Source organism: Podarcis cretensis (assembly GCF_951804945.1).
Source record: "Podarcis cretensis genome assembly, chromosome: 7".
Classification (NCBI taxonomy): domain Eukaryota; kingdom Metazoa; phylum Chordata; class Lepidosauria; order Squamata; family Lacertidae; genus Podarcis; species Podarcis cretensis.
In genome coordinates, this window is record NC_137176.1 from 92,249,446 (window position 1) to 92,276,482 (window position 27,037).

Below are 27,037 nucleotides of genomic sequence, written 5' to 3' on the forward strand. Positions count from 1 at the left end.
CTAATATTTTTACTGTTACACCTTCTCTTGAAATAGAAAATCACTTTAAGGGTGAATTTCAAATTCAGGCACAGACAGGCTTGTTTCTGCCAGAGCAGCAGGTGATGTGTGTTCTTCAGGTTGCCTTCCCCATTATTTCCCTAAAGTTTTAACTCTGTGCCCCATTATCCACCTACGTTAAACACATGGAAACTAGGGTGAAGTCACACACACACACAAACAGCGCCTCTATGTAGTCTGCATATACCTTCAGTTCGTGGTCAATCTCAGGTGAGGGTAACGGTGGCAATCCTAGTTTCCCTGAATACATTCTGCACCACTGACAAGCGCTGGTTGGTATCTGGTTGGTCATTGTTGGAAGAGGCTGCTGAGCTATACAGACCATTTGTTTGATCCAGGCATAGGCAAACTCGGCCCTCCAGCTGTTTTGAAACTACAATTCCCATCATCCCTGACCACTGGTCCTGTTAGCTAGGGATGATGGGAGTTGTAGTCCCAAAACATCTGGAGGGCCAAGTTTGCCTATGCCTGGTCTGATCCAACAGGGCTCTTATGCTCTCCAGGAAACTAGATCAGTTAGAGCTCTACCCCTCATTCCCCATTTTGGGCCATAAATATGCCATCTATGACCTAACATCACTGTGTGGGAACGTGGGCTAGTATATTTGTGCTGCTGTTTGTGCATGGATGGGGGCCTGCACAGAACAGCTTAGGAACATTCTCCAGCTCTTGCCAGGGAGCTAAAATTCAAGTCATCCTAAGATTTGAAAGTGCAGGTGCATGCCTCAAAGGGAGACTGAGGAACCAGAAAAGCTGATTTGCCACTCTTGACTGTAGGTACAGAAAGGCGCATGAGCTAACAGGTTTGTGGATTTAATTTGCAAGGCTGTTTATTTTCCCAGCTTTTAATGTAATACTCAGATGCACCTGCTGGGTCTTTGCCTACCAGGCTCTGACTCATAGCACTTATGATACAAGGAGTTTTCATGAATTAAGGAGTGAACTAATTTAACTGCTAAAGCCAGATTCATATGCTGTTGCAAAAGCAAACTCAGATTCTTATCCCACCCCCCAGCATGGAATATAAGCTGTCTAAGCCCAGATAATTAATTTCACACTGTTCTCTAATCTCTACACTGCACATTGTGGACTTAAACAGAAACAGGTGTTTTAAGTCTATTTCTCTGCACAGTTACATGGTTTATTGGCCACGGTTTTCTCACAAAATAAACACGCATAGATTGCACTTTGTGTCCGACTTAAAATCTAAAATTTTCAGTTTCACACCTCTGTGTTAGCCACTCTACTAATACAAATTGGTTGTATTGCATTTTGGTTTTAAGTGACAAGACACTGAAGTGTATGTAGCTTGTACCCACCATGCACCTTACTGGAAGAAAGCAGGAAATGCCCCAGTTTCTCTGGGATTCCATTGTGTGTTCAAAGCGGGATGCAAATGAGGAAGTAAAAAAGATGTCATCCTTTAAAAACTGCCACAGGAGAACCATCCAGGAAATATGACATTAACATCACGCCCATTATAAAGCATCCATGACAGATGGCCATCCAACCTCTGCAAGAGCCTTCCACAAATGTGGTCCCCCTCCAAATGTTTTTGGTTGTAACTTGCCATCCCTGACCACAGGCCATGTTGGCTGGGGCTGAGGAGAGTTGTAGTCTCTGCTGTAGTTGTAGATTTGGAGGGCACCAGACCAGAGCTGTCTGCACTAGAATGACACAAGTTGCCTGCTATTACCTATCACTAAACAAACACTTTCCTTCCCTGTTGAGATGGGTGGACTACTAAATAAGGCCAAAATACAGGTTCTTGAAGCACAGCAAACTCAGCAATATTTCTGAGCTTTTTTATAGTCAGGTCCTTGTCTTGGTATAATTATGGCAAACAATAGCCTAGTACAATGCAAAGAGAACAGTATAATGGTTTTATTAGTTTATCAATACTATATACAGACTTCTGCATGAGTTACAAAATAGATTAAGTATTCTTCTGAGAAACAAGTAGAATTGACACTATTTGACAATATTTTAGTGCATCCTTATCACCCGTAACACAGATCTGTTGTGCTATATCAGTGTTAGGCCAGTTATGGCAAAGAGAAACCATCTCTCAGTGGAAAAGGCTCCACCTGCCAGTGTTTCATGGAATGTGTGCCTGTCCCTAACTGGTTGCTCCTATATCTCATCAGGTAAAACAAAACCCAAACCCTCGGTAGTATATAAAGCCTCTTTACAAACCCTTAAGCTCTTGCACCCTACTAAAAATGTAGGAAGTAGCCATCAGGTGTGCCTGAACTCAGGATGAAAGGGAGAAATGTGCTAAGAGGAAGGCATGTTTGGTAAAGGCTCACCGTGGTCAACTCCTGACCAGAAACCTATTTCCCCACTGTGGAAGGACGTGTGGATCCAGAATTGGCCTCCACAGTCCCTTACGGACTCATTGTTAAAACCGTGTTCATGGAAGACGATCTTACTCAGCTACGAGGGACCGCCAAAGAAGAAGCATACTAAAGTGACTGAATTTAATATGTTTCAGTTCTCAAAGGCAACATACCCTTTTCGAATATATCTACTTACATTATGATGTGGGACAAGTGTCTTTTGCAAAGAGAGGAGCTGTCACAGTGCTGGAGAAGCACCAAGGCCATTGATCTAGCTTGGCACTCGCAAGCAGAGCTCTCCATTTGCCTTCTAGGGTAAAGTGTCTCATGGCCTCACGAAGAGGTTTTTCCTGCCGCAGCAAGTACAGGAAACCCTGTTTGAAGATGCAGAGTTTCTGGTTACAGTCTGTTGTACTCCATCTTCCACTCACCCTACTTGCCATCTCTAGTAAGGAAAGTAGTACAGAGGCATATGGATGTCAGTGTGCACAACTGGCAGTCTTCACACTACTTCATTTTCTTTGATGGGCATCAAATGAATTCTTAAAAGGAACTCCAAAGCAATGCACATATAAAACGCTGAACAGACAACAGAGTCCTGCTCCCTGACTTGACAATAAAAATAAACATGAAATAAAAGGAAGGCATTAAGTCTCAAAGGGGCTTGTTCCTATATTCCCAGGATCTAGGGTATACAGCTATAGGGGTAGTTATTTATTTACAAAAAAAAAACCCTCTACAACCAACATGAACTCTGTTTGTAAAGCAGGGAACACAAACTAATGCAACATTTAAATACTAAAAATCTGGAAATCTACACTTCCTTTTCACAAGACAGAGAGGCAGTACATAGCAATATCTAGTTTATAAACTGTCACTTATGTTTTTGCTCAGATGGTTCTTTGAATCTTCAGTATAGGCAAAATTTTATTTTTTCCGAAAAGGTTCCATAGGTCCCTGTTTCCAAAGATGCATCTCTTCTACAATAAATAAGTTAAGCGGAAAGTAGATGGCAAAGGGGATCTGATATACCAGCCAATGGGCCAATCTTAACTATTTACCTCAATTTACACAAAGGAAGCTTTAAAATGCTTCCTTTCATGACCTCATGTTTATATCGATCCCAAAGGAATCCTAGTGCCACCATGTATTTTGAGAACTGTGCTCTCTGTCTGTCTCTCTCACACATCCTCAAAATTTGCCAGTGCCTTCCTATTGACAGTAAATCCTCTTTGCTGTTAAAAAACCCATTTCACTCATTCAGGATGCACGCCTTATAGGGCTGAGAGCCAATGAAAGACCAAGCTGTCACAGTGATGGCCACCAACTTGGGTGGTTTTGAAAGAGAAGAGGGCAATCAATGGCTACTAGCCACAATGGCTATGCTCTGACACCACAGTTGGGAGGCAGCAATGCTGCTGGATATCAGTTCCTGGAAACCGCAGGAAGAGAGAATGCACTTCTGTCTGAATCCTGCTTGCGTGTTTCCCACAGGCATCTGTTTGGCCACTGTGAGTACAGGATGTTGGACTACATGGGCCACTGGCCTGAACCACCAGGTTCTTATCATAATATGGCTATATACACATTGGTAGAGGGCTTTGAATTCTTGAGTGAGCAATACTGAGGATGCCTTTACAATGAATCCCTCATTTATGACCAGAATGGCACATTTCTAGACATCTCTGTGTTAATGTCACATAGCTATTGTTGAGAGTGCTACAATCACCCACAACCTTTTCTATCAGAACCAATGAATTTTGTTCACAGGCTTCTTACAGAAGACGACTTTCACAGGATATACCGGTCCAATAACATTGGAGATTGTGCACCAGCGTAGCCCCATTCTATTTTGATCACTGTGCACAAGTCAGAACTATGGACAGCAAACTTCCCTAACACTCTTCAATTTTAGGCTCAGATACAACACTCTTGACCCTAATCTGATCAGCTGATTTGTAGTTGTGAAGAACAGCCTTTGCCAAAGGTGTCGTGGACTTTGAAGAAGCATGAACTCAGAGCGAAAAGGAAAAACGAGATAAGAGGAAGGCACGTTTGGCAAACCCTCACCATGATCAACTCCCGCCCGGAAACCAATGTCTCCGCTGTGGAAGGACGTGTGGATCCAGAATTGGCCTCCACAGTCACTTATAGGTTCACTGTTAAGACCGTGTTCATGGAAGACAATCTTACTCGTCTACAAGTAAGCGCCAAAGAAGACATTTTCAAGTACAAAACAAGACATGTTTGTACACATAGAATTTTCTGTCACCGCTACAAGGGCAAAAATACAGCTGGATCAGAGATATGACAAAAAGAAGACACAATGGGAAGGCAAAAGGCTGAAGACAAAGATGCCTGGAGATCTCATCAGCGAGTTAACCAGACTGAAATCATTTAAGCTTCTCTAGGGCAGTGCCACACTGAGCTTTTTGATAGATCAAAAACTTCTACACATTCCACCATACTAGCAGCTGTTAATACAAAATTCCATGGGAAGGGAAGCGATAAAGTGAAGACAACCAATTTACAGCTCAAGCTCACTGAGGTTTGCAAAAAGGTGCGTGGCAAACAGAGAACCAACATTCCTGCCTAGGCTTACTGACAGCGTATCAATGAAGTTACAGGTGTGCTTGCTTTTTCAGCACCTTTGAGATGTATACATCAAGGTAATGCAACCATCAAATAAAAAGCAGAATCTGACCAAGCCTCTGCTATCCTAAAAATGGTACTGCATAGTTTTTATTAACTTTTGGTAACATACCCGTCATAGCATAGTTATTTAGCTTACTTATTTAGACCATCAGGACGTCATCTTTACCACTTTGAATACAAATAACTCAAAGAGGAAACACTTTCCATGCTCTGAAAAGCATCTCAGAATGGCAGTTTTGGTTCTGCTTCAAGGATCTGCCATTCTGATGAATCTCTTTATTCATCTGCAGTCCTTATATCACAGTTGACCAGCAAAAGCTCAAGCCTGAAGCCTGGTGGCCTATGCCGCCCCATCAGTACTACGAGGCTGAAAACCCTCCCTTCGGAGACTGTTTAAGTCTAAGCGTGTTATGACCTCACAGCGCACTAGGATACTATCGTCCTTTATATATGTTTTTTGTTTTAGCGCCTGCAACTGCATAAACGTCACATATCCAAAGCCTTTTGGGTTGCGGTCGACCATGGGACGCTGGAAAGCCAGCAGCTCGGGCTTGGTATCCATCACTTCCTCATGGTTGTGCCTTGACGATCCTTCTGACTGATCCAGGATAGAAAGCCGTATGGTGCCTTGGAAGGGCCAAGGCAGGTGGCTGTCATATTGCCCTTGCATCGTATGAACAAAAAGGGAAATATAATTGGCACAGCGCTGTGCATTCGGGGACTGGATATGCAGCCGCAAGCAGAGTTTGTAGCCGGGTTTCCCTGTGTAGAAGCCTGGGCTGTGGATTACAACAGGCCTATCTTCCTCCTGCGCTCTCAAGTAAACACTGAAATTCTCAATCTTCCACAGGAAAATACCATTACACTGCTGTGATTCCATTTCTGCGACTTTTTCCTCCAGATTTCGGATAGTGCGTTTGAGATCTCTCATCTGGTTGTTTTGCGTCTCCATCTTTGCTATGAGTTCTCGGATCTGGTGATCTTGCCTTACCAAGCGACCTTCCAGTTGTTGAATCGTCTCCTTGAAGTTGTGGACCTCTGGGCTACATTCACAGGAAGGTGATGGGTCATATGGGATAGCGCCATGGAAATTAGTGATATTCAGGAGAGTCTGAGCCATCATTCTCATGTGGACTGGGGTGAACTCCTGCATATGCCGTGCCAACTCATTTCTCTGCATCTGTAATTAAATAAAGGCACATAGTTCCATAAGCATTTCCTTTGACTAAAGTCAAGCACTGAGCCTTAATGGGCAAGGAAAAAACCACTGTGTTTAAAAGCAGAACTGGCTTAATCTTCCAGTGATTGTCTGAAACAAGAACTGAAAAACTGAACAAGGAGAAATATTATTATCTGAAAAACTGAACAGAATGAAAGTGCTACTACTGCACTGTTCAGATGCCTTTATTGGAAAGCAATTTAAGGCTTTGGAGAAAAAAAATCTCAATACAGATTTTCTGCACAAACCTGTGTCACTGCTGATCTAAATGAATGGTGAGATCAGGATTATACCATGTGCTACCTGCTTCCAAGTTCAGGCAGATCACCTTATTTCACAGCACATCTGGAAGGTCCTCGTATTGTAAAGCTTAATTTTATATGTCATCAGGGGATGATGAACACCATGCAGAAAGCTACCATGTTGGCATTTTTCAGAGATGGGGAAATGTAGCCATCCATACCCTTTTCAACAGGGCCCACGTGTTCAGATTTAGATGTTACAGAGAAACAGAGGTAGGTATCATGAGCGCATCAATGACACCTCCCGCGCCTGCAATATCCCAACGACCACTCTCAGCAGCTTCGATATAGATGCTAAATAGCATTGAGGACAGGATGGTACCCTGTGGCACGCCCAAAGGACCACAAAATAACCACCTGGTATTACTTTTGGAAACTAAACCCGGAAATAGGACCACAGCCACTGCAGAACAGTGCCCCAAATGCCCATCTCATAGAACTGGTTCAGAAAGATATTATGGTGAATGATATCTTCCCTGCCCTCCTCACTAATGCAGGAGGCAGGATTACGTGTTATCCCTTGTGCTTGGTTGGATTTGCAACATGACCTTTGCCACTTGTGCTTTACCCATAATCCAGCCCATTTCATTGCCCAGAGGTCTCTGGTAAACCAAGGGGAAAAAGAGGCTTTTGGGGCAGTAAAGTAGCAATACAAAATTCAACCAAATAAGAAGCAAATAGAAGTGCTGGCTTACTTTTTCTGGACATCCAAAGGGGCTGTATGTACACGGTACTGGAGCAGTTGGGCAATCGTTATCGTAGTGATTAGGAAGCTACAGACGGATGGAGAGATGACACTGTAATTTTCAGTTTGTAAAGTGCAGAAATCAACACTTATAAGAAACAGTAATCGGTGGCCTACATATAGAATATATAGGGTGATATACAACTAAGTTATGCTCAGAGCAGACCCACTGAAGACCATTGATTTCAACACCCAGAGTGTGACTAATATGGGATCTTCTCCACACCACAACATCACCACCACCAACAGTGTGTAATTGCATATTTACATTTTGGCCCACAAAGCTTATTCTGAGAAAAATCTGTTTGCTGGTTTATAGCATATGCCATAGGTTATTTTATTTACTTAAGATTCCCAAGATGACCTTCAACTGAAAATTTTAAGGCAATTAACAATGCAATACAATGCAAAAGGTAATTTAAGGCTGCAAATCTTACACCCACTTATTTGCGAGCAAGCCCCCACTGAAATCAATGAGACTTACTCCGGAGCTGACATACACAGATTTGGACTGTTATAATCCTACAAGTGAATCAAAATTTAATTAAATTTTTAAAAAATGGGGCTGCCTCTGAAGAAGGCAGAAACTTAGAAGACCGTTCCCTAGAGTAGCTGGAGAAACCCAGACGGACAGGCACAGTATAAATAATAATAAAAATATTATTAAACTTCAGTTGGTGAGGAATTCAGTGGGCAGGTTGTTCACCAGGGTAAGACGGTTTGAGCATATAACGCAATTTCTGGCTTGACTACACTGGCTGCCAATGGTTTTCCCCTATGAAGCCTTAAGCGGCTCAGGGTCACAATACCTCAAAGACCACCTTTCCCATATGAACCAACCCAAACCCTGCAATCATCATCTGAGGCCCCTCTTCATGTGTCTCCTATGACAGGTTCAGAGGGCAGCAACGTGAGAACGGGGCCTTTTCTGCAGTGGCTCCTCGCTTGGGGAATGCTCTCCCAAGGGAGGCTTCCCTGGCACCTTTGTTACATATAATAATAATAATAATAATAATAATAATAATAATAGGGCGGAGACGCTCCTTCAGGTATACTGGACCGAGGCCGTTTAGGGCTTTCAAGGTCAGCACCAACACTTTGAATTGTGCTCGGAAACGTAATGGGAGCCAATGTAGGTCTTTCAAGACCGGTGTTATATGGTCTCTGCGGACGCTCCCAGTCACCAGTTTAGCTGCCGCATTCTGGATTAGTTGTAGTTTCCGGGTCACCTTCAAAGGTAGTCCCACATAGAGCGCATTGCAGTAGTCCAAGCGGGAGATAACTAGAGTATGCACCACTCTGACGAGACAGTCTACATATCTTTAGGCGTGAGGCAAAAATATTCTTCCTGGCCTTTGGCTAAATAAACAATCTATGGCCTTTTAAACTGGGAGGGGGAGTTACTGTGTTTGTTTGTTTGTTATTATGCTGTTTATATTTTTGTTTTTATATTGTAAATTGCCCTGTGGTATTTGGATGGAGGGGAGTATAGAAAATTTTAAAATAAAGAATACAAATAAAAATAGTCTATTTGTTTTTGTAAGTTGATGGTAAATGCAAGAAAGTTTTCTTGCTATTTGGCATTCCTACATTCAGTTCTCCGTATTATTTTAAAATTATTATCTGCCTGTCCGTATTTCTATGCCACGAGGGGCGCATAAATGACAAACTATTAAAATAAAGAAATTAAAATATTGACACAAGTCAAACCACAACTAGACTACCTTGCTATCAAACAAGAAAAATTCTTACCTGTTCTCTGATTAGCACTGTATTGCAGTATTCACAGCAAACATTTGCTAAAAGGCACATCTGGTCATGAACCTTCATTTCACCAAAACCAGAAAGTAAACAATAATTAATTGCACCGAAAGGGATCTAACAGATCACTAACATTGTTTGATGCAATGCCATCTAGAATGTGACTCCTCTCTCTCAAATCCCATCTTTGCATTACAGAAAACAGTAAGTACCAGTGAGCAACTTGGAGTTCATTTCCTAAAAGAGCACTAATATATTAATTCAGGAGGTGCACACGTATATAGTCAGCAGACCTTTGTAGAATATGGTTAAATGATATTAAGACCAGCAGGTCCTTGGTGTTTTGAAATCTGTGTTTTCTTGTTGTCACTAAGTAGTGGTCCAGAAATCTCTTTTGCTACATAGCCTTATGGCCTCACGAGTGTCTTTAGCCTATAAGAACAGTAGCATATTCCAACAAGGAAGGACTTCACATGTACTGTGGCTAATCTATGGAGGATATTATGTGGAAAGCACAAAAGGAAGATTAAAAAGACAAAACAAAAACAAAACCTTAGAAACCTTTTCTAACAAAAGGAAAGCAATGGAGAGCTTTGGACGCTCGTACTTACAGGACCGCCTGCCCCGGTCTGCCCCACGGAGGACCTTAAGGTCCATAAATAGCAACACTCTAGAGGTCCCGGGCCCTAAGGAAGTCAGATTAGCCTCAGCCAGAGCCAGGGCCTTTTCAACACTGGCTCCAGCCTGGTGGAACGCTCTGTCTCATGAGACCAGGGCCCTGCAGGATCTGATTTCTTTCCACAGGGCCTGTAAGACAGAGTTGTTCTGCCTGGCCTTTGGCTTGGAATCAACTTGATCCCCTTCCCCTCTTTCCTCTTTCCTTTCTCCTTCTGTGATGGAACTCCTATTTGGGGACTTCCCTGGCTTTTTTCTGGCCCATGTAGGACCAGTCTGGATAGTTGGCCTTGGTGAAGATTTGACGTTTTCACCCCCAAAAAAGTCTTTGATTTGAGTTCCTACTGAAATGAGGCTGCATTTTAATGTTGTATTTTAATCTTGTTTTTAAGTTGTATTTCAATCAATTGTTTTTCTACCTGGTGTTGGCTGCCCTGAGCCCGGTCTTGGCTGGGGAGGGCGGGGTATAAATAAAATTTATGATTGATTGATTGATTGATTCACACTTTGATTAATTTTTTCTGATCAGCAGACCACCAGCTGGGAATCTTGGGAGAAAACACATGGCAAAAAATGAAGTTCAAAACGCCTGAAGTCCAGGTTCAGTTTCAAACTAACAGGGTAAACTGCTTGAGAGATGGAACTGGGACATGTGGATTTATTTTTTTAAAGGCAATTTTTTTAAAACCGAGATTTATATATAAAAATATAAATCCAGCTGCTTGTGAGGGGTGGGGGGAAATAAGTAAAAAGAAAATCACTTGGTGAAATCTTTGTGAATATCATATTCTCACAACTGTAAAATACTGACACTCTTATCAGACAACACAGGAAGAAAAAAATATTTCTAATTTTAGCAAATGTTTGTTAAATATGCTTCATTTAAATAAACAAACACAACTGTTCTGATTAAGCTGCATATTTTGAAACTTACCTCTTTTTCTTCATAAGGCATCCACACGGCACAGTTTGGACAGGAGGTTTGTCGTCGTGGACATTCTTGCTTTATATGATCCTGTATCTGATTCTTTTGGAAAATGCCATGGCACTGGGGACATTTCTCTGGAGCAAAGCCGCAATGCAGCTCATGGTCCTGTGGAAGAAAATGAGATCAAATAGCAATTTAGCCTATAAAAATACACAAAATGATTCCGAAGCAGACTTAAAATATACAGTGGTGCCTCGCAAGATGAAAAGAATCCGTCCCGCGAGTCTCTTCATCTAGCGGTTTTTTCGTCTTGCGAAGCAAGCCCATTGATGGCTTAAAATAAAAAAGTATGTTCAAGTTGAATTCAGCTAAGACTTGTAAATAGCCAATTGGTGAGATCAAACAATTCTGGTTGAGCAGACTGGAAAGCTCTTAAGAGCCGAAGAGAAAAGGTCCCTCCAACCTGGTTTTTCATGAAAGCTACAAAGAACTTTGCACAGGATAAGTGGACTGTCAAGCTAGTAACTTTTCTAGATTTTCTGTTTTGCAAAGTTGAATGAGGCTAGGCAGACTGAGGTAGTTGCCTCAACAATCCATTTTAGGGTCATGAAAGGGCAGCAAATTGTTAGTTGTTTAATTTATTATTGTTGTGTTTTACTGCCAGGGAGGAGAAATTATTAATTATATTGTTTATATGGAGGGAAGTGGGTTCCCCCCTTCAATTTCTGGATTTCCAAGTTCAGTCCATAACTGCTTCTAATTCAAGGGCTGCCTCAAAAATTCAGATTTCTTACATGAAAGTACAGGTATACATAACTTCTCAATATTCATGCAACCATGATCCGCACAGATTTCACAGCTTCCTCAATTAAAGTACTTTAGAAAATGTGGCACTTTTGCAATAGGGCACAGATCTGTTTATTATATTTTAAGAGAAACAGACTTTGCAAAATCAACAATATGCTTAACACCAATCAAACGTGCTACAGTACAGCACTGACAGGTGCTTCTGCAATAACAGCTAAAGCATGTCCCAAACCCTCTTCACTTCTTTAATCTGATGTTACTGGAGGGAAAAATTTGATCAACGGACCTTCCTGAAGTCACCTGGATGTCACAACTTCACTGGGCCACAGGTGTAGCAACCATAACTACCACCACCCTAAGTGAGGGAATGGGGACAAGGTGTCCTTTGAGCTATTCCAAAAAGTCTTACGGTATGCTGACACTGCTCAGGACTGGGCGGCAATTCTGCAAAAGGAAACCCTGAAAGCCCACCTCTAAATGCCTGAGTTCCATCTTCTGATGACAGCCCTTGTTGGGACACTTCACCGTCAGCGATAGGATTTCCCGTTTTGCAAAGTTGTCAGGAAAGAGTTGAGTTTCGAGTAAAATTTCGTTGTCGATTGGACATTTATGACCAGCATCTCTATCAAAAAGAGCAATAATATACATCATAGAGAGGTAAACAGAATATCCAGCCTACAGTAAGCTTGCAAGTTACACACATTTAACTCGTGCTCAATCAGCTTTACACACTTGGCAAATTAAAATAAATAAATAAAAGGGGGTGGGTGTCCAGGGGAATTTTTTTTGGCAATCCTACCCACTATTGCAACCAATGTGTTTTAACTATACACTATTTTGGCTTTAAGAGTGATCCCCAGAACCCATAATTTGCGGGTTTACTGTATATCTATTAATGCAAATTCTGTGTTTTAGTTATTCTTGCCAGTTTTGTAACATTTTATGTGCCACGTTACTTTATATATTTTTATTTATTTGTTAATAAATGTATTTATATACTGCCTACTTGCAAAACACAAGGGCAGTGGAAAGCAACATAAAAGCATTTTTTCTGTACACTGCTGGTGAATTCTCTGAATGTAGAGTAATTTACAAATCTGGAAATAAAATAAATAACAAATAAAATTATTCTTGCAGTCATCATATTCTCCAGTTCTGGCTTGGCTCCTGCTGCATACCGCCCCCCCCCCTGCTCATCCCACACCATTCCAGTGGACTCAAGAAATAGCTTTTTTTGTGGGGGAGGGGGGAGAAGCCAGAAAGCTCCCATTGTACAGAGTTCTGCTCACATTTTCCTGGATTCAACCCATTGAAGGCATCTGTAGCTGAGATAGGATATCCCAACACCCCATTCGCAAGATGGAAAACATCAAGGGTGGTAAACTGGCCATTTGGGTTACTAGTCAAGGGAAATGCTGGATCTTCCAATAATAAGGTAGCCCTCTCACTCCAAACCACCCTTATCCCTGATACTTTTAGCTTTTTAAAAATACATAAATTTTAAGAGGGAATTTGTGACATCAGATTTATGCGGCAACAGTGAAAGGCACGTTATCTTTCTAGCCGGCTTGCAACCTGGTCCATCTGTACGTAGACTTCCCACTTATTTTCTTTTGACATCCCAAGTGTAATTGGGAGCTTCCTCTTGCTTAAAACTGCACTCCATCTGACACTTTAGGCATACATGAGAAAAACTGTTCAACCGACGCTTTGGAGATGGGCTACAAACTCAAGTTTACTTGCAAACTCAGTGCTGACATGGAAACGTAATCACTAACCCAGTGTCTCAGAAACATGTGCAACGGTGAGCGCGATGATTTGCCCTTCGTTACAGACAATGACTTCAACTACTGCCGGAAGTAAGTCTACTGCTCCTTTACCTTATGGATTTGACAATGCAAGCTTTGCAGAAACGGTGTCCGCATGGTGTCTGCACTGCCTCCCGGAGAGCCATCAGACAGATTGGGCATTCATATTTGCTTTCCAGCGGAGGGTCAAACTCCACATCATAGCCCTGGATTTCTTCCATGAAAGAGTTTGAAAGTGTCCCGCCAGTGCCATTGCTGACACTGGTGTTGATGCTTTTTTCTTTGGCTCCAGCAATGGAACAGCTGGCCATAGCTGCACAGCAGCCGCTATCCTGACCAATGGCTTCAAAGCTGCTGTTACTGTGTAGCAGACTCATAGTAACACGTAGGGGACCAGAGAGTGCTCTGCGGGCAAGAAACAGAGAGAGAGAGAAAAAATAATTAATTAGTTGTTTCAAATACCACATATTGCCAAAGCAATCGCAATCCCTGTGCCACCATTATCACAATGCCGCTGTACTAATCTGTGGCGTGACTGCATTTGGAACACTGTGTACAGTTCTGGTTGCCTCACCTCAAAAATGATACAGTGGTACCTCTGGTTGCGAACAGGATCCATTCCGGAAGCCCATTCGCAACCTGAACAGAACGCAACTCGCCTCCGCGCATGTCCCGATTCGCCGCTTCTACGCATGACGTCATTTTGTGCATCTGGGCATGCGCGAGCAGCAAAACCCGGAAGTAACCCATTCCGTCGCAACTTGAAAACACTCAACCTCAAGCAAACGTAACATGAAGCCTGACTGTATTGAAGAGTTGGAAAAGGTTCACAAAAGGGAGAACCCAAAGTGATCCAAGGGGATGGAGAAACTCCTCTTACGAGTAAAGTTATAGCGTCAGGGGCAGGATTCAGGACAGGTAAAATAATTCTTCAGACAGTGCATAGTTAAGCAATGGAACTCAATGCCACAGAAGGCAAAGGCGGCCAGCTTGGATGGCTTTGAAAGAGGATCAGAGAAATTCACAGAAGATAAGGCGATCAATGGTTACTAGCCGTGATGGCTATGCTCTGCCTCCAGGTTCGGGGACAGGAATGATCCTGAATGCCAATTACTGGGAATCACAAGTGGAGAGTGTGCTCAGATCCCGCTTGAGAGGCATCTCACTGGCCACTGTGAGAACGGGGATCTGGACTAGATGGCCACTGGCCTGATCCAGCAGGGCTCCGCTTATGTTCTGATTCAACTTCTATATTTTCAAGATGGCTAAAACTGGTACTTCCTACAAGTGCCATCTTCCCAGTTGCTTTCACAACCACACCAAGAACATCTTTTCAATCTGCCTCCCCCTCTCTTTAAAAGTCCAGACCACCTGTCAGTATCTACCGTCCTGGCTCTCGCTGTCTAATGAGGAACTGGAACTCACGGCTCTGCTTTTGCAGAAGTCTTTTCTTTTCAAATGTGAACGGTACATAAGGCAAGTCACAGGTTGCAAGGATCTGCAGTTACATGGGAGGTCATAGGCATGGCTAGGCACAAGCGAAGATGTCAAACCAAGAGCATTTAGTGTGGCTTGTTGAAGGGCAGCATTTAGTGTAACAAGCAGATGGAGTCCCAAGACTGGGCTAGCAAGCAGTTACTAGTGGGCTAGCGAGGTGACGTTTGGGCATTCGAGCGCAGGCATTTCCACATCCTAGGTTATGGAAGAGGGGTGGGTGCCAGCTCAGAAAATTTGGGCCCCTGCAAGACTACAGTGATGGGACCTGCTTGATCTCAGGAGGCAGAGAGTTCCAAAGGGCAGGTGCTGTCATACTAAACACTAAACTGTTACTTGGGGCATGGGGGGGGGGGGGATTTGTATACATGGTAAAAAGGACAACCCTAGAAGCTGTGGGGTAGAAAGGAAGCAAACGGTAGTCAAGAAAACCCTGGCCCATGTTTTAAAAAGGTAAAGATACTGACAGTTCAGGACTCCTGACAGTTCAGTCTAGTTGCGAACGACTCTGGGGTTGCGGCACTCATCTCGCTTTACTGGCCGAGGGAGCCAGCGTTTGTCCACTGACAGTTTTTCTGGATCATGTGGCTAGCATGACTAAGCCGCTTCTGGCAAAACCAGAGCAGTGCATGGAAACGCCGTTTATCTTTCCACCAGAGCAGTACCTCTTTATCTACTTGCATTTTGACGTGCTTTCGAATTTCTAGGTTGGCAGGAGCAGGGACTCAGCAACGGGAGCTCACCCCGTCTCGGGGATTCGAACCGCCAACCTTCCAATCGGCAAGCCCAAGGCTCAGTGGTTTAGACCACAGCGCCACCCACGTCCATAGCCCATGTTTTAAGCAGGCCCAAATTTCTGCTTTAAGCTCAGACAAGTTTTTGCCTGCCTGGACCCTTGCTAGATCACGAGAAACAGAAAGCTTGGCAACTTTTTACTGAAGCTGAGATCATATATCTGTGTGAAGAACATGCAAGGTATGAGATTCCCTACAGGCAGCCCAGCAGCTCTGGGTGACCCTGTGCTGGAACATGAGATCAGGGAAAACTGGCAAGCTAAGCTCATGCACCAGAATGAAGGCTCATTAGAGGCTCTGAGTCACCTTCATAAGGTTCCTTGTACCCTGACAAAGCTCAAGAATATGTCACACACACCCCAAAAAACCAATTCATTTGAGATAAAGTAGAACAAAACACCTGTTTTAAAAAGTTTTCCCCGATGTCATTTACCAATACAGAACTAAATTTTAGTGAGAAAAAGTGGTGAGAGAAAAGAGAATTACTTTGCATACTACTTTGTATACCATATGAACTGGCCCCATAATCATCATCTGAGACCCTTCTTCACGTCCCTCCTCAATGAGATGTCCAAAGAGTGGCAACACGAGAAGAGGCCTTTTCTGTGGTGGCTCCCAGCTTGTGCAATGCTCTCCCCATGGAGGCTTGCTTGGCACCTTCATTACACACCTTTACATGCCTTCTTCTCTCAGGCTTTTGGCTACTGAAACAATCTATGGCTTTATAAACTATGTGTGGGGTTACTGTTTGTTTATTATTATGGTATGCATTTTTGTGTTTTTATATTGTAAACCACCCTATGATCCTCTGAATGAAGGACGGTATGGAAATGTAATAAATAATATAATAACAAGAATACTAAATTGTAGTGATTATTGGATCAGCTGCCCATTATGTAGCCTCCTGTCAGCAGCTCCTCCATTCCGTTACCACCTTGCGTATGAGAGGGATTATCTGCAACAAAACTAGACAGCTTCACGTTCTCAACAGAAGGTGATATACCAACAGGAAAGCAACAGAAGTGGACTGGAGGGCATAAAATAAAAAAGGAAAAAATCTCAGGACTGCCTTCTGTAAACAATAATAAAACCTTTCCAAACACCTACCGGAGACAACAGTATTGATATTTCTGAACCTGAGAATTGCCAATCAATAGCAGCAATTACTTTCTAGCACAAGAAGGTTAATGATTAAAGAGAAAAATCAAACAGCAACAATTGCTTTGTAAAACCACCACTGAAGCTTCAGCTTCTAGTACTGCACACAAATGTTTTTCTTTGTGGGAGTTTCCTGAACAAAGAGTTCTAGCTTTACTTGAAATGGTGGGGATTTTGTCTTCATGATTAATTTTATTCAGTATTTTGAAAAAGCTGGAGAATCCCACTACCACACACATAGGCTTTTCCTGTCAATACACCCTGATTTGAGGGGCAACGCTCATTTCATCAGGTGCATTAAGTTTTGTGTGCTCAATCTTGCTCCAAGTCGGCAAAACTTTCTACTGCTTTTAAGGTAATGTCTTCAGTTCAGAAAAACTATCATAAAAACATTTAGACTCCAATGTGCAATATTAGCCAAATATGTTCTTCTGTTACTTGAGTTTTGTTTTAAATGTATCAGCTGGTGTGTGTGTGTGTGTGTGTGTGTGTGTGTGTGTGTGTGTGTGTTAAACACAATATACTGCATATACAGTGAACGCTCAGGTCGCGAATGTGATCCGTGCGGGAGGCACGTTCGCAACCCGCAGCATTCGCAAACTGCAGCGCCGCGTCTGTGCACACGCGGGTCGCGATTCGGCGCATGCGAAAAGCGCGATTTAGTGCTTCGGTGCATGCGCCAAAACCTGGAAGGAACCCATTCCGGTACTTCCGGAGTCGGTGCGGTGTGCAACCCGGAAAGGCGCAACCTGAAGTGTCTGTAACCCGAGGTAAGACTGTACAGGTGTCATTTTTGCATCCCTTACCATGCAGCAAGCAGTGTTACAAACTCAAATACAGTGGTGCCCCGCAAGACGAATGCCTCGCAAGACGGAAAACTTGCTAGACAAAAGAGTTTTGGAGGTGCTTCGCAAAACGAATTTCCTATGGGCTTGCTTCGCAAGACGAAAATGTCTTGCGAGTTCCTGCAGGTTTTTCCCCCTCCCCCCCTTTTTCTAAGCCGCTAAGCCGCTTATCCGCTTATCTGATAAGCCGATAAAAGCCGATAAAAGCAGCTAAACCGCTAATAGCGCTAATCCGCTAAGCCGCTAATGGGCTTGCTTCGCAAGACGAAAAAACCGTTAGATGAAGAGACTCGCGGAACGGATTCTTTTTGTCTTGCGAGGCACCACTGTATATAAGCTAGGAGTCAAATGGCTCCCTAAACCAAGGTTACAGTCGCCAAAACGGAATATCTAGTTGCCATTTTTGGGCAGGACTAAAGTCTTATTTTTCAAATTTTGGACTGTGATTGATTCTCAGTTCAGATGACAACCTTGAGAAGTCTCTTGCTCCAGGGACAGTCCACATACCTGGCCTACCCCAAGCTCTTTTTCCTAGCGGTGACTACTCTTGCTTAAGCTGCACAGAAAAAGCAAACCGGTTCCAGAAATTCATTCCGATTGGGCAGATAAAATTTAACTGATCGAATTCTACAGGATGGGGTGCTAGTGTATGAAAAGAGCCCAGATCCAACGATCCCCAGGCATGCACCTCAAGATGGTGGAGATGTCAGGCGCCATTCTGGTGCCCAGGAATGTTCACTTGGTTGCAAATGGTCAAAATCCAGGTGCAAAATGCACCTCACGCCTGCTGATTTCGAACACTGGCAGCAAGTAACCTGCCTCCCTTCTCTTGTCATCTGGAGACAGCAGCTTTCAATTTCTTACTCCTTGTGGCGTCTTTGAGACTTAGGTAAAAAAGGTAACGGTGCAGGATCTCTGGTTTGTCCAGTTAACTCCAGTCAAAGGCAATTTGGGGGGGCGGTGCTCATTCCGCTTCAGGCCAAGGGAGTGGTGTTTGTCTGCAGAAGCTGTTCTGGGTCATGTGTCCAGCATGACTAAACCACTTCTGGTGTAATGGGACACTGTGATGAGTGCCAGAACGCACAGAAACACCGTTTTCCTTCCTGCCACAGTGGTAACTATTTATCTACTCGCACTGGTATGCTTTTCAACTGCTAGGTTGGCAGGAGCTGGGACAGAGAAATGGGAGCTTACCACTGTCGAGTGGATTCGATCTGCCAACCTTCCAATTGGCAAACCCAAGAGACTCAGTGGTTTAGACCACAGCGCCACCCACTCTTGTATTTGAGACTAGATTGTATTGGCCCACCACTGTCCATCAGACCACACTAGTGGACTGCAAAACCCCTTGTGTACAGAAGCAATCTTAATCTACCACTATGAAATGTTGAAAGGTTTCAAGAATAACCTCCTGTTACTCGAATGAAGACGGCCCAGCACTGCCCAAATTTTTTAAGAAACCAAATACATACAGTGGTACCTCGGGTTAAGTACTTAACTCGTTCCGGAGGTCCGTACTTAACCTGAAACTGTTCTTAACCTGAAGCACCACTTTAACTAATGGGGCCTCCTGCTGCTGCCGCGCCGCCAGAGCACGATTTCTGTTCTCATCCTGAAGCAAAGTTCTTAACCTGAAGCACTATTTCTGGGTTAGCGGAGTCTGTAACCTGAAGCGTATGTAACCCGAGGTACCAAGGTACTGTGATTTTTAAATGGACAGTATAATTTTTCAGGTTGGACCTGGGTAACGTCACATCAAAGTCATGTTTCTGGTTTGCCATCTTGATTCAAAATGGTGCTTTGTCCAAATGTCAACAAATGTTTCCACCTTCATCTCAGGAACCCTCATGCCAACTTTGGTGATAATATCTGAAGAGGCTGCCAAACCTATGAAGGCAAAGTTACACCAAAGTGGCGATTAGGCCTGCCATCTTAACTCAAAATGGGAGTTGGTAACCCAACCTCAACCCCCATCTCAGGAATCTTCATGCAGAGTCTGCCAATGATACCTCAAAAGGCGTTCAAACTCATAGAGGAGAAACAAAGGGACAAACCACTGTCCAAAATACACAGTAGATGAAGCAGCCCTCTTTCTACAAGATGGTAGATAAGAGAGCCCAGGCAGAGTCCTAACTACACAGTAGTGTACCGGAAAGTCAGTATGATTAGCTTTAATTTATGTTTGTAGTTATTACCAATGAGGGAAATCCCCAGCTTTGTTTAAGAAGCACCTGAAAGCGTTAGGCAAGTTTCAGTTTGTGTTTCAGATAAACAAGGAAACTGAATACAGCTTCATGCATGTAGGTCTTGTGCCTAATGTATTTAAAATGTCTCAGGTATTATGGTCTGTTTAGTGTGTTCCTTTCCATTTCAGTATTCATATACTAATCTAATCCAGTAAGCAAACATCTCTTATCAGGTTAATTCATGAATGCTGCATACACAATATGATTTATAAAGAAATCGCAAGGCAGAGTTCAAATTTGAAAGAAAAAGAAACAAGAAAATTAAATGATATCCTTTTCCAGATATCCTCATTGTTACCAACATTAATTAAAAAGGAACAACTGGATAGAGCATTTCATTCATTAGTTATTTGATATCCTGAGAACCAAACAGATGTCCTCCAAATAATTCTGCCCACTTTGACCTGGGATGGGGAACCAGATCTGGTCAACGGGCCAGAACCTTATCTTCACCATGGCCCAACTTTGCCTACTGGGTGCTGATCATCAGTCCGAGGGAGACTTTTTGAAGCCTCTGCTGAGGGGAAATACTCTTTCCCTCTGCTGAGAAAGCAGTGTGCATTCAAAGAACTGGGGGAAGCACTTTTGACTACAAACTGCTTCCTTTGGAAAGGAAAAAATGTTCCATTTTAAAAGCTCCTTTAAGAACTGGAAGCTTCCAAACCACCTAAGAATCAGCTGATTGCTTTTGCGAGCCCTGTACTTAGTGCTTCTTAAGCATGCTTGCAAAGCGCTTCTGAAGTGCCAGTTGCTAGGTTCTTGGGAAGCACTGTGCAAGCTCCACCTGTACCTGCACAGCAAGTGACCATGGCCTGGCCGAAATGGCCTGCTGGGCAAAATGGAGAGGCTGGTGGGCTTAAGGAGATCCGTAAGTCACAGAATTCCCATCCCTGACTTGAATAACCACTTTAAGCGTTATAGGCCTATTACAAGAAAGAATGGGAACGAATCCCCTCTTCTAAAGAGCATTTATACCAGGGTAATATAGCCCAAGGGGACGCAGGTGGCGCTGCGGGTTAAAGCCTCAGCGCCTAGGACTTGCCGATCGAAAGGTCGGCGGTTCGAATCCCTGCGGCAGGGTGCGCTCCCACTGCTCGGTCCCAGCGCCTGCCAACCTAGCAGTTCGAAAGCACCTCCGGGTGCAAGTAGATAAATAGGGACCGCTTACCAGCGGGAAGGTAAACGGCGTTTCCGTGTGCGGCTCTGGCTCGCCAGAGCAGCGATGTCACGCTGGCCACGTGACCCGGAAGTGTCTCCGGACAGCGCTGGCCCCTGGCCTCTTAAGTGAGATGGGCGCACAACCCCAGAGTCTGTCAAGACTGGCCCGTACGGGCAGGGGTACCTTTACCTTTACCTTAATATAGCCCAATGTGGGATGCGGGTGGCGCTGTGGGTTAAACCACAGAGCCAAGGACTTGCCAATCAGAAGGTCGGCAGTTCGAATCCCCGCGATGGGGTGAGCTCCCGTTGCTCGGTCCTTGCTCCTGCCAACCTAGCAGTTTGAAAGTACGTCAAAAGTGAAAATAGATAAATAGGTACTGCTCTGGCGGGAAGGTAAACGGCGTTTCCGTGCGCTGCTCTGGTTCGCCAGAAGCAGCTTAGTCATGCTGGCCACATGACCCGGAAGCTGTACGCTGGCTCCCTCGGGCAATAAAGCGAGATGAGCGCCCCAACCCCAGAGTCAGCCACGACTGGATCTAATGGTCAGGGGTCCCTTTACCTTAATATGGCCCAACTGTAAGGCCCCCAGGCCTTTTCTGAGGCCACACCCCTTCACCCATTGAATGCTTTTTCCTCTGAAATGTGTCCTTGAACTGAATGCCTCTTGCTTGCTTGGGCAGAGGATTGAGAAATGTTGATGTATGGTTGGGAATAGGGATATAGCCTCCTGTACAAAGAGTCGTATCTGTTTCTCTGCCTACTTTCGTCTCTGGCCCTGCATGCAGCTCCCAAAAGGTTGCTCACAAGATGAAAAAAATCCACAACCCTTTATTTATACCAGTAACTATAAAAAGTTCTTATATTGGTTAAAATTAAAAGACACTGCTTTATTTACCAGCTGATTGATTTGGTTCACTTCAAAGCCATCCAGTTACGAATTTTTAGAAGACGATCAAACTATTGCTTTCTAAAATACACTTATTAAACAGAGCGTCCACATAACATCCATTACAAGAATCTCCTACAGTAAAGGAGGTGCATGCCTACACAGAAATACATTATGAACTTTTTCCTACTCTTCACATTTTCCTCATCTACAGTGCATAGGACATCAGCTCCCACAGATTGACAAATACTTTACAATACATTTGTAAGGTTTGTGAACTTCTGTGAAGAAGTTTCTCAAGAAGGAAATATACTTTCATAAAATACTTATTGTAATACCCAAGATTACAAATTAAGAGTTCCCCATTGAGAAATCAGACCTACAAACCAGCCAAGCCACAACATGTTTCTCTCTACAAGGAGCACACCACTTCATAAAGAGTTGCAGGGATAATGTCAGCATTCATATTTGCCTTTATAAAGTTACTTCATGTCCCTTCCAAGATTTGTATTACTATCCTGGCCTCACTAATACTTACAGATTTAATAACCTATATTTATTCTGTCACTTGAGCCAAAAACCAAACACCAGATACGTGTTTTCTGCTTTAAAAAAAATCCTTTCATTTTACAATTTTATGCGATGGAAGTATACCGGCACCCTGTTCTTCAACAAGAAACCATAATAGATTGTGTGCCACACACAAAAGGTGTCTAAAAGTTCTTCCTTTAACCTCAAAACAATGAACAATTTGATATTAAAATCACTGATGTCTTAAGTATGTACAATGGTACAACAATATTCAGTACTGATCTAGGTCTTTTAAAACCTTAGCAGAGCCATCCAAATCCTGGCTGAGCACTGAGCACATTAGCCGGCCTAATGGTTGGGAGGACTGCGCAGGAGTGGAGCTGGCTTGAGATCCAGTGGATCCTGGAAAATTTCAGTGCCTCCCGCTCCCCATTTTGGGAATTTCAGTAGACTGCCACTGACAAAGTCTACCAGCAGTACTTTGCCTGAAAAGGGTTCAGAACCCTTTTCGACCCATCCAAGGGCTATGCACCAGCTGTGGCCAAGGCCAGAGGGAAGTGGCAAGATGCAAACTTTCACACAGCAGGCAACATTCTAGCCACACGAAAGCCAGGGGCTTCTGCACTCAGGCACATGCCTCCCCAGCCTCTGTCCAGACAAACAAGAGCCCTATCACAGTCCCAAGGCACAGCCCAGTCAGGCAAAGCACTGAGGATGGTGGGGGAACAGGGCTGGTGTGCGTGTGGCCTGGGGAAGAGTCCCAAGGGCCAGATGGAGAGGCCAGAAGGGCCACATCTGGCCTGCTGGACTTAAACTGCACATCCCTACTATAACCTCTGGAACCCAAAACAAAAAAAATTCCTTCCAGTAGCACCTTAAAGACCAACTAAGTCAGTTCTTGGTATGAGCTTTCGTGTGCATGCACACTTCTTCAGATACACACCAGATACACACATCAGATACACTCTCTGGAACCCAGTGAAGGCTTACTAAGCTGCACTCAGAGTTAGGTTCCCAGTATGTTTCCGAGCACAATTCAAAGTGTTGGTGCTGACCTTTAAAGCCCGTATACCTGAAAGAGCGTCTCCACCCCCATCATTCTGCCCGGACACTGAGGTCCAGTTCCAAGGGCCTTATGGCGGTTCCCTCCCTGAGAGAAGTGAGAGAAGGCAGAGGGCCTTCTCGGTGGTGGCGCTTGCCCTCTGGAATGCCCTCCCATCAGATGTCAAGAAAATAAACAACTACCTGACTTTTAGAAGACATCTGAAGGCAGATATCATCATCATCATCATCATCATATTACTACTACTACTATTGGACAAACACTACACGATGCCATGCTTGGTAACTGCACAGAAACTTCATGGGGCATCAGTTTCAAACACACGTTTTAATTGTTTGGATTTAAATTGTTTTCTAGAAACCATGGGACTGACCTTGAACCCTTTGGAAAGTGGCTTTGGCACTACACAACTTTAAGAGACGGAACTCTCTTGTACTCAATTACACTCTTCAAAGCGTCATATTCACTACCATCTCAGGGAATCAGCAGAAAATGTGTCCTGATATCTGCAGTACCAAATGTGTCTATATCTAGACAGAACTCTCTTCCTCAAGGTTTCATCAAGAGGGCAAGCTTGAATATTTTCCAGATGAACGGTCAATAATGTGCATAGGTACATGGGTGTAGCGGGGGGAGGCAACTGCCCCCCAATCAGTCAATAAAAATACATAGCAAACTGAGGCCCCCCCCCAAAAAAAGGCCTGCCCCCTGACAAAAATCCTGGCTACACCCATGCATAGGTAGGCATTTAACAGCACCAGCTTGTAATGCCATTGCCTAAAACTATCAGCTTCTGCCAGTTCCATCCCTTCGCTGTACTGAAATAAATAATAGCTTTATTTTTACTCCATGCAATTTTGTTTCGGTGCTCTTTTATTGTTATTTAATTTCGAATTTCCCCAAAATTTTCATTCCTTGCTGCTAGCTAGCCCTAAGGACACTGGTACAGGCCAGACTGTTAACAATAAAATAAAACAGCAAGCTCTCTGATACCACAGGCCTTATCCAGTTAGAAGCAAATGAACCACCACACAAGCAACAAAGGATTTTTCACTTGGTGGCTGAGCAGGATCCACCAGCTTTTAATTATTTGCATAACTTTGTAAGTTCATATAAAACGTAAAAAGAATAAAAATGGAATAATGTAACCATGTGTTTCATAGAATCATAGAACTGTGGAGCTGAAAGGGACCCAGTGAGGTCCAGTGCCGAGGGCCTTCTGGCGGTTCCCTCCCTGCGAGAAGCCAAGTTACAGGGAACCAGGCAGAGGGCCTTCTCGGTGGTGGCACCCACCCTGTGGAACGCCCTCCCATCAGATATCAAGGAAATAAACAACCACCTGACTTTAGAAGACATCTGAAGGCAGCCCTGTTCAGGGAAGCTTTTAATGTTTGATGTTTTATCGTGATTTTAATATTCTGTTGGGAGCCACCCAGAGTGGCTGGGGAAACCCAGCCAGATGGGCGGGGTATAAATAATAAATAATTATAATTATAATAATTATTATGATTTAGTCCAACCCCATGCAATGCAATTTGTGTTGTTTTTAAGCCCTAGGTTTTTTTACCAACCCCTAGGATGGGAACAGGGCGGAAACAGATAAAACTGCCTTGATAACCTGGACCAGGATGGATTTTTTTTTTAAAAAAGAATTTCTCATGGCTCACCCTACAAACCTTTTCCCCCGCAGTTGCTCAGCTAGTCATCTAGTTTGGTTTGTGCAAAGAGGAGAATGAAACACGACTCACCACACCCACCCAATGCATCTACAGCAGTGATGGCCAAACTTGGCCCGCCAGCTGTTTTGGGGACTACAACTCCCATCATCCCTTGCTAACAGGACCAGTGGTCAGGGATGACGGGAACTGTAGTCCCAAAACATCTGGAGGGCCAAGTTTGGGGATGCCTGCCATAGAGGACCAGGCATGATCTGGACCAGGCATAGGCAAACTCGGCCTTCCAGCTGTTTTGGGACTACAACTCCCATCATCCCTTGCTAACAGGGCCAGTGGTCAGGGATGATGGGAATTGTAGTCCCAAAACATCTGGAGGGCCAAGTTTGGGGATGCCTGCCATAGAGGACCAGGCATGATCTGGACCAGGCATAGGCAAACTCGGCCTTCCAGCTGTTTTGGGACTACAACTCCCATCATCCCTTGCTAACAGGGCCAGTGGTCAGGGATGATGGGAGTTGTAGTCCCAAAAAACAGGTGGCGCCATCACTGATCTACGGAGAGGGAAAGCAAACGTGAGAAAAGGCCCCAAACCCAAAATATATATATATAAAAGGTTTAAAGCCACATTCGCTCGCCGAGAGACCCCCGATTGCTCCTTCCACAAGGCGAGGAGGCCTTGCTGGGAACGGAGAAACGGGCCTCCTCCGCGTCCACGCGCACCAAAAAGGGCGCAGAGCGATCCTGAAAGCCGGCGCAAAACAGGTCGGCGAAGGAGGAGGCGCGGCGGAACCGAAACCTCCCGAGGAGGAGGAAAAGCGAAGCCCGCGGGCGACCTTCGGGCCTGGACCCCGAAGAACGAGGCCTTGTCAGGCGAGGGCTGCTACCCACCCACCCGCCCGTCTGAGCCGTGTCTCCCCGGCCGGGGAAGAGGGCGGCGTTCCTGGGCTGTGGGGACGGCGAGGAGGCGAGGCGGAAGCCATGGCCGCCAAACTGCGAGCGAGAGAGAGCCAAGCCGGCCCGGGAAGCCGGCGCTTACCTCAGCCCGGTTACCTCAGCCCGGTTGCCGCCGCCGCCGCTGCCGCCGCCGCCGCCGCCTTCTTCTCGGCCAGGTGACTCGTCCTCATCTGTGGAAATGGCCCGTGAGAGAAAGGCGGAGGCCGGGAGAAGCCGGAGGGAAGGAAGCGGCGCAGCGAGGGAGGAGTTTCCTCCGCCTCCGCCGCCGAGCGAGGAGGGAGGCCGAGGGGAAAGCGAAGGTAGGCCGCGCGCCTCACAGCGCCGCCCCGTTTACCTCACGGAGGGAAAGAAGGCAAGGCCGAGAGTTGCGCTCTTCCCTCAGCGCGGCGGAACCCACTTTGACACATTTAATATTTATTTATTCATTCAATATTATTGATATTTATTGATAGGATATTGATTTAATGCCTTTAAACGTTAGTCAGTAGGTGTTTGTGCCCCGCCAGGCGCCCGCTTCTCCTCACGGAGGGAAAGAAGACAAGGCCGAGAGTTGCGCTCTTCTCTTCCCTCAGCGCGGCGGAACCCACTTTAACACCCTTAATATTTATTTATTCATTCAATATTATTGATATTTATTGATAGGATATTGATTTAATGCCTTTAAACGTCATTCAATATGTGTTTGTGCCCCGCCAGGCGCCCGCTTCGCCTTACGGAGAAGAAGCCGAGTGAGAAAGCGCGCCGGCGGCATATACGCATTTCATATTTTATTCGGCTTGATATATTAATTTAATACATTTAAACATGGGCGTAGACAGGATTTTAAATGTATTAAATTAATATATCAAGCCGAATAAAATATGAAATGCGTATGTGCCGACGTGATTGGTCAGTTTAGTATTTCTATTGTTTTACTTGGGGGGCAGCTTT

At 44.4% G+C, this 27,037-nt stretch overlaps 1 protein-coding gene and 1 long non-coding RNA gene across 3 annotated transcripts in view; one reads left to right on the plus strand and one right to left on the minus strand.

Annotated features, from left to right (window-relative positions):
• LOC307220594 overlaps positions 1-3,736 on the plus strand; it is a 144,469-nt gene extending 140,733 nt beyond the window's left edge. The window contains exon 2 of the long non-coding RNA XR_013840964.1: positions 2,522-3,736. This is a non-coding gene — a long non-coding RNA (uncharacterized lncRNA). The remainder of the gene's footprint in view (positions 1-2,521) is intronic.
• On the minus strand, positions 1,929-26,671 carry TRAF6 (TNF receptor associated factor 6). 2 transcript variants are annotated; one of them, XR_013840869.1, is made up of 8 exons: positions 26,190-26,671; positions 13,372-13,704; positions 11,963-12,113; positions 10,691-10,849; positions 9,073-9,144; positions 7,271-7,348; positions 2,864-6,234; positions 1,929-2,773 (listed from the first exon to the last, which is right to left on the minus strand). XR_013840869.1 is itself a non-coding variant. In XM_079984371.1 (7 exons), exons 2-7 carry the CDS (start codon positions 13,674-13,676, stop codon positions 5,395-5,397), a joined length of 1,605 nt encoding a protein of 534 aa, XP_079840497.1. In that variant the 5' UTR covers positions 13,677-13,704; positions 26,190-26,671; the 3' UTR covers positions 1,929-5,394. The 2 variants fall into 2 exon arrangements, 1 of the variants encoding a protein (XP_079840497.1); XM_079984371.1 differs by having other exon boundaries at positions 1,929-6,234.
• Between the last annotated feature and the right edge of the window lie 366 nt (positions 26,672-27,037).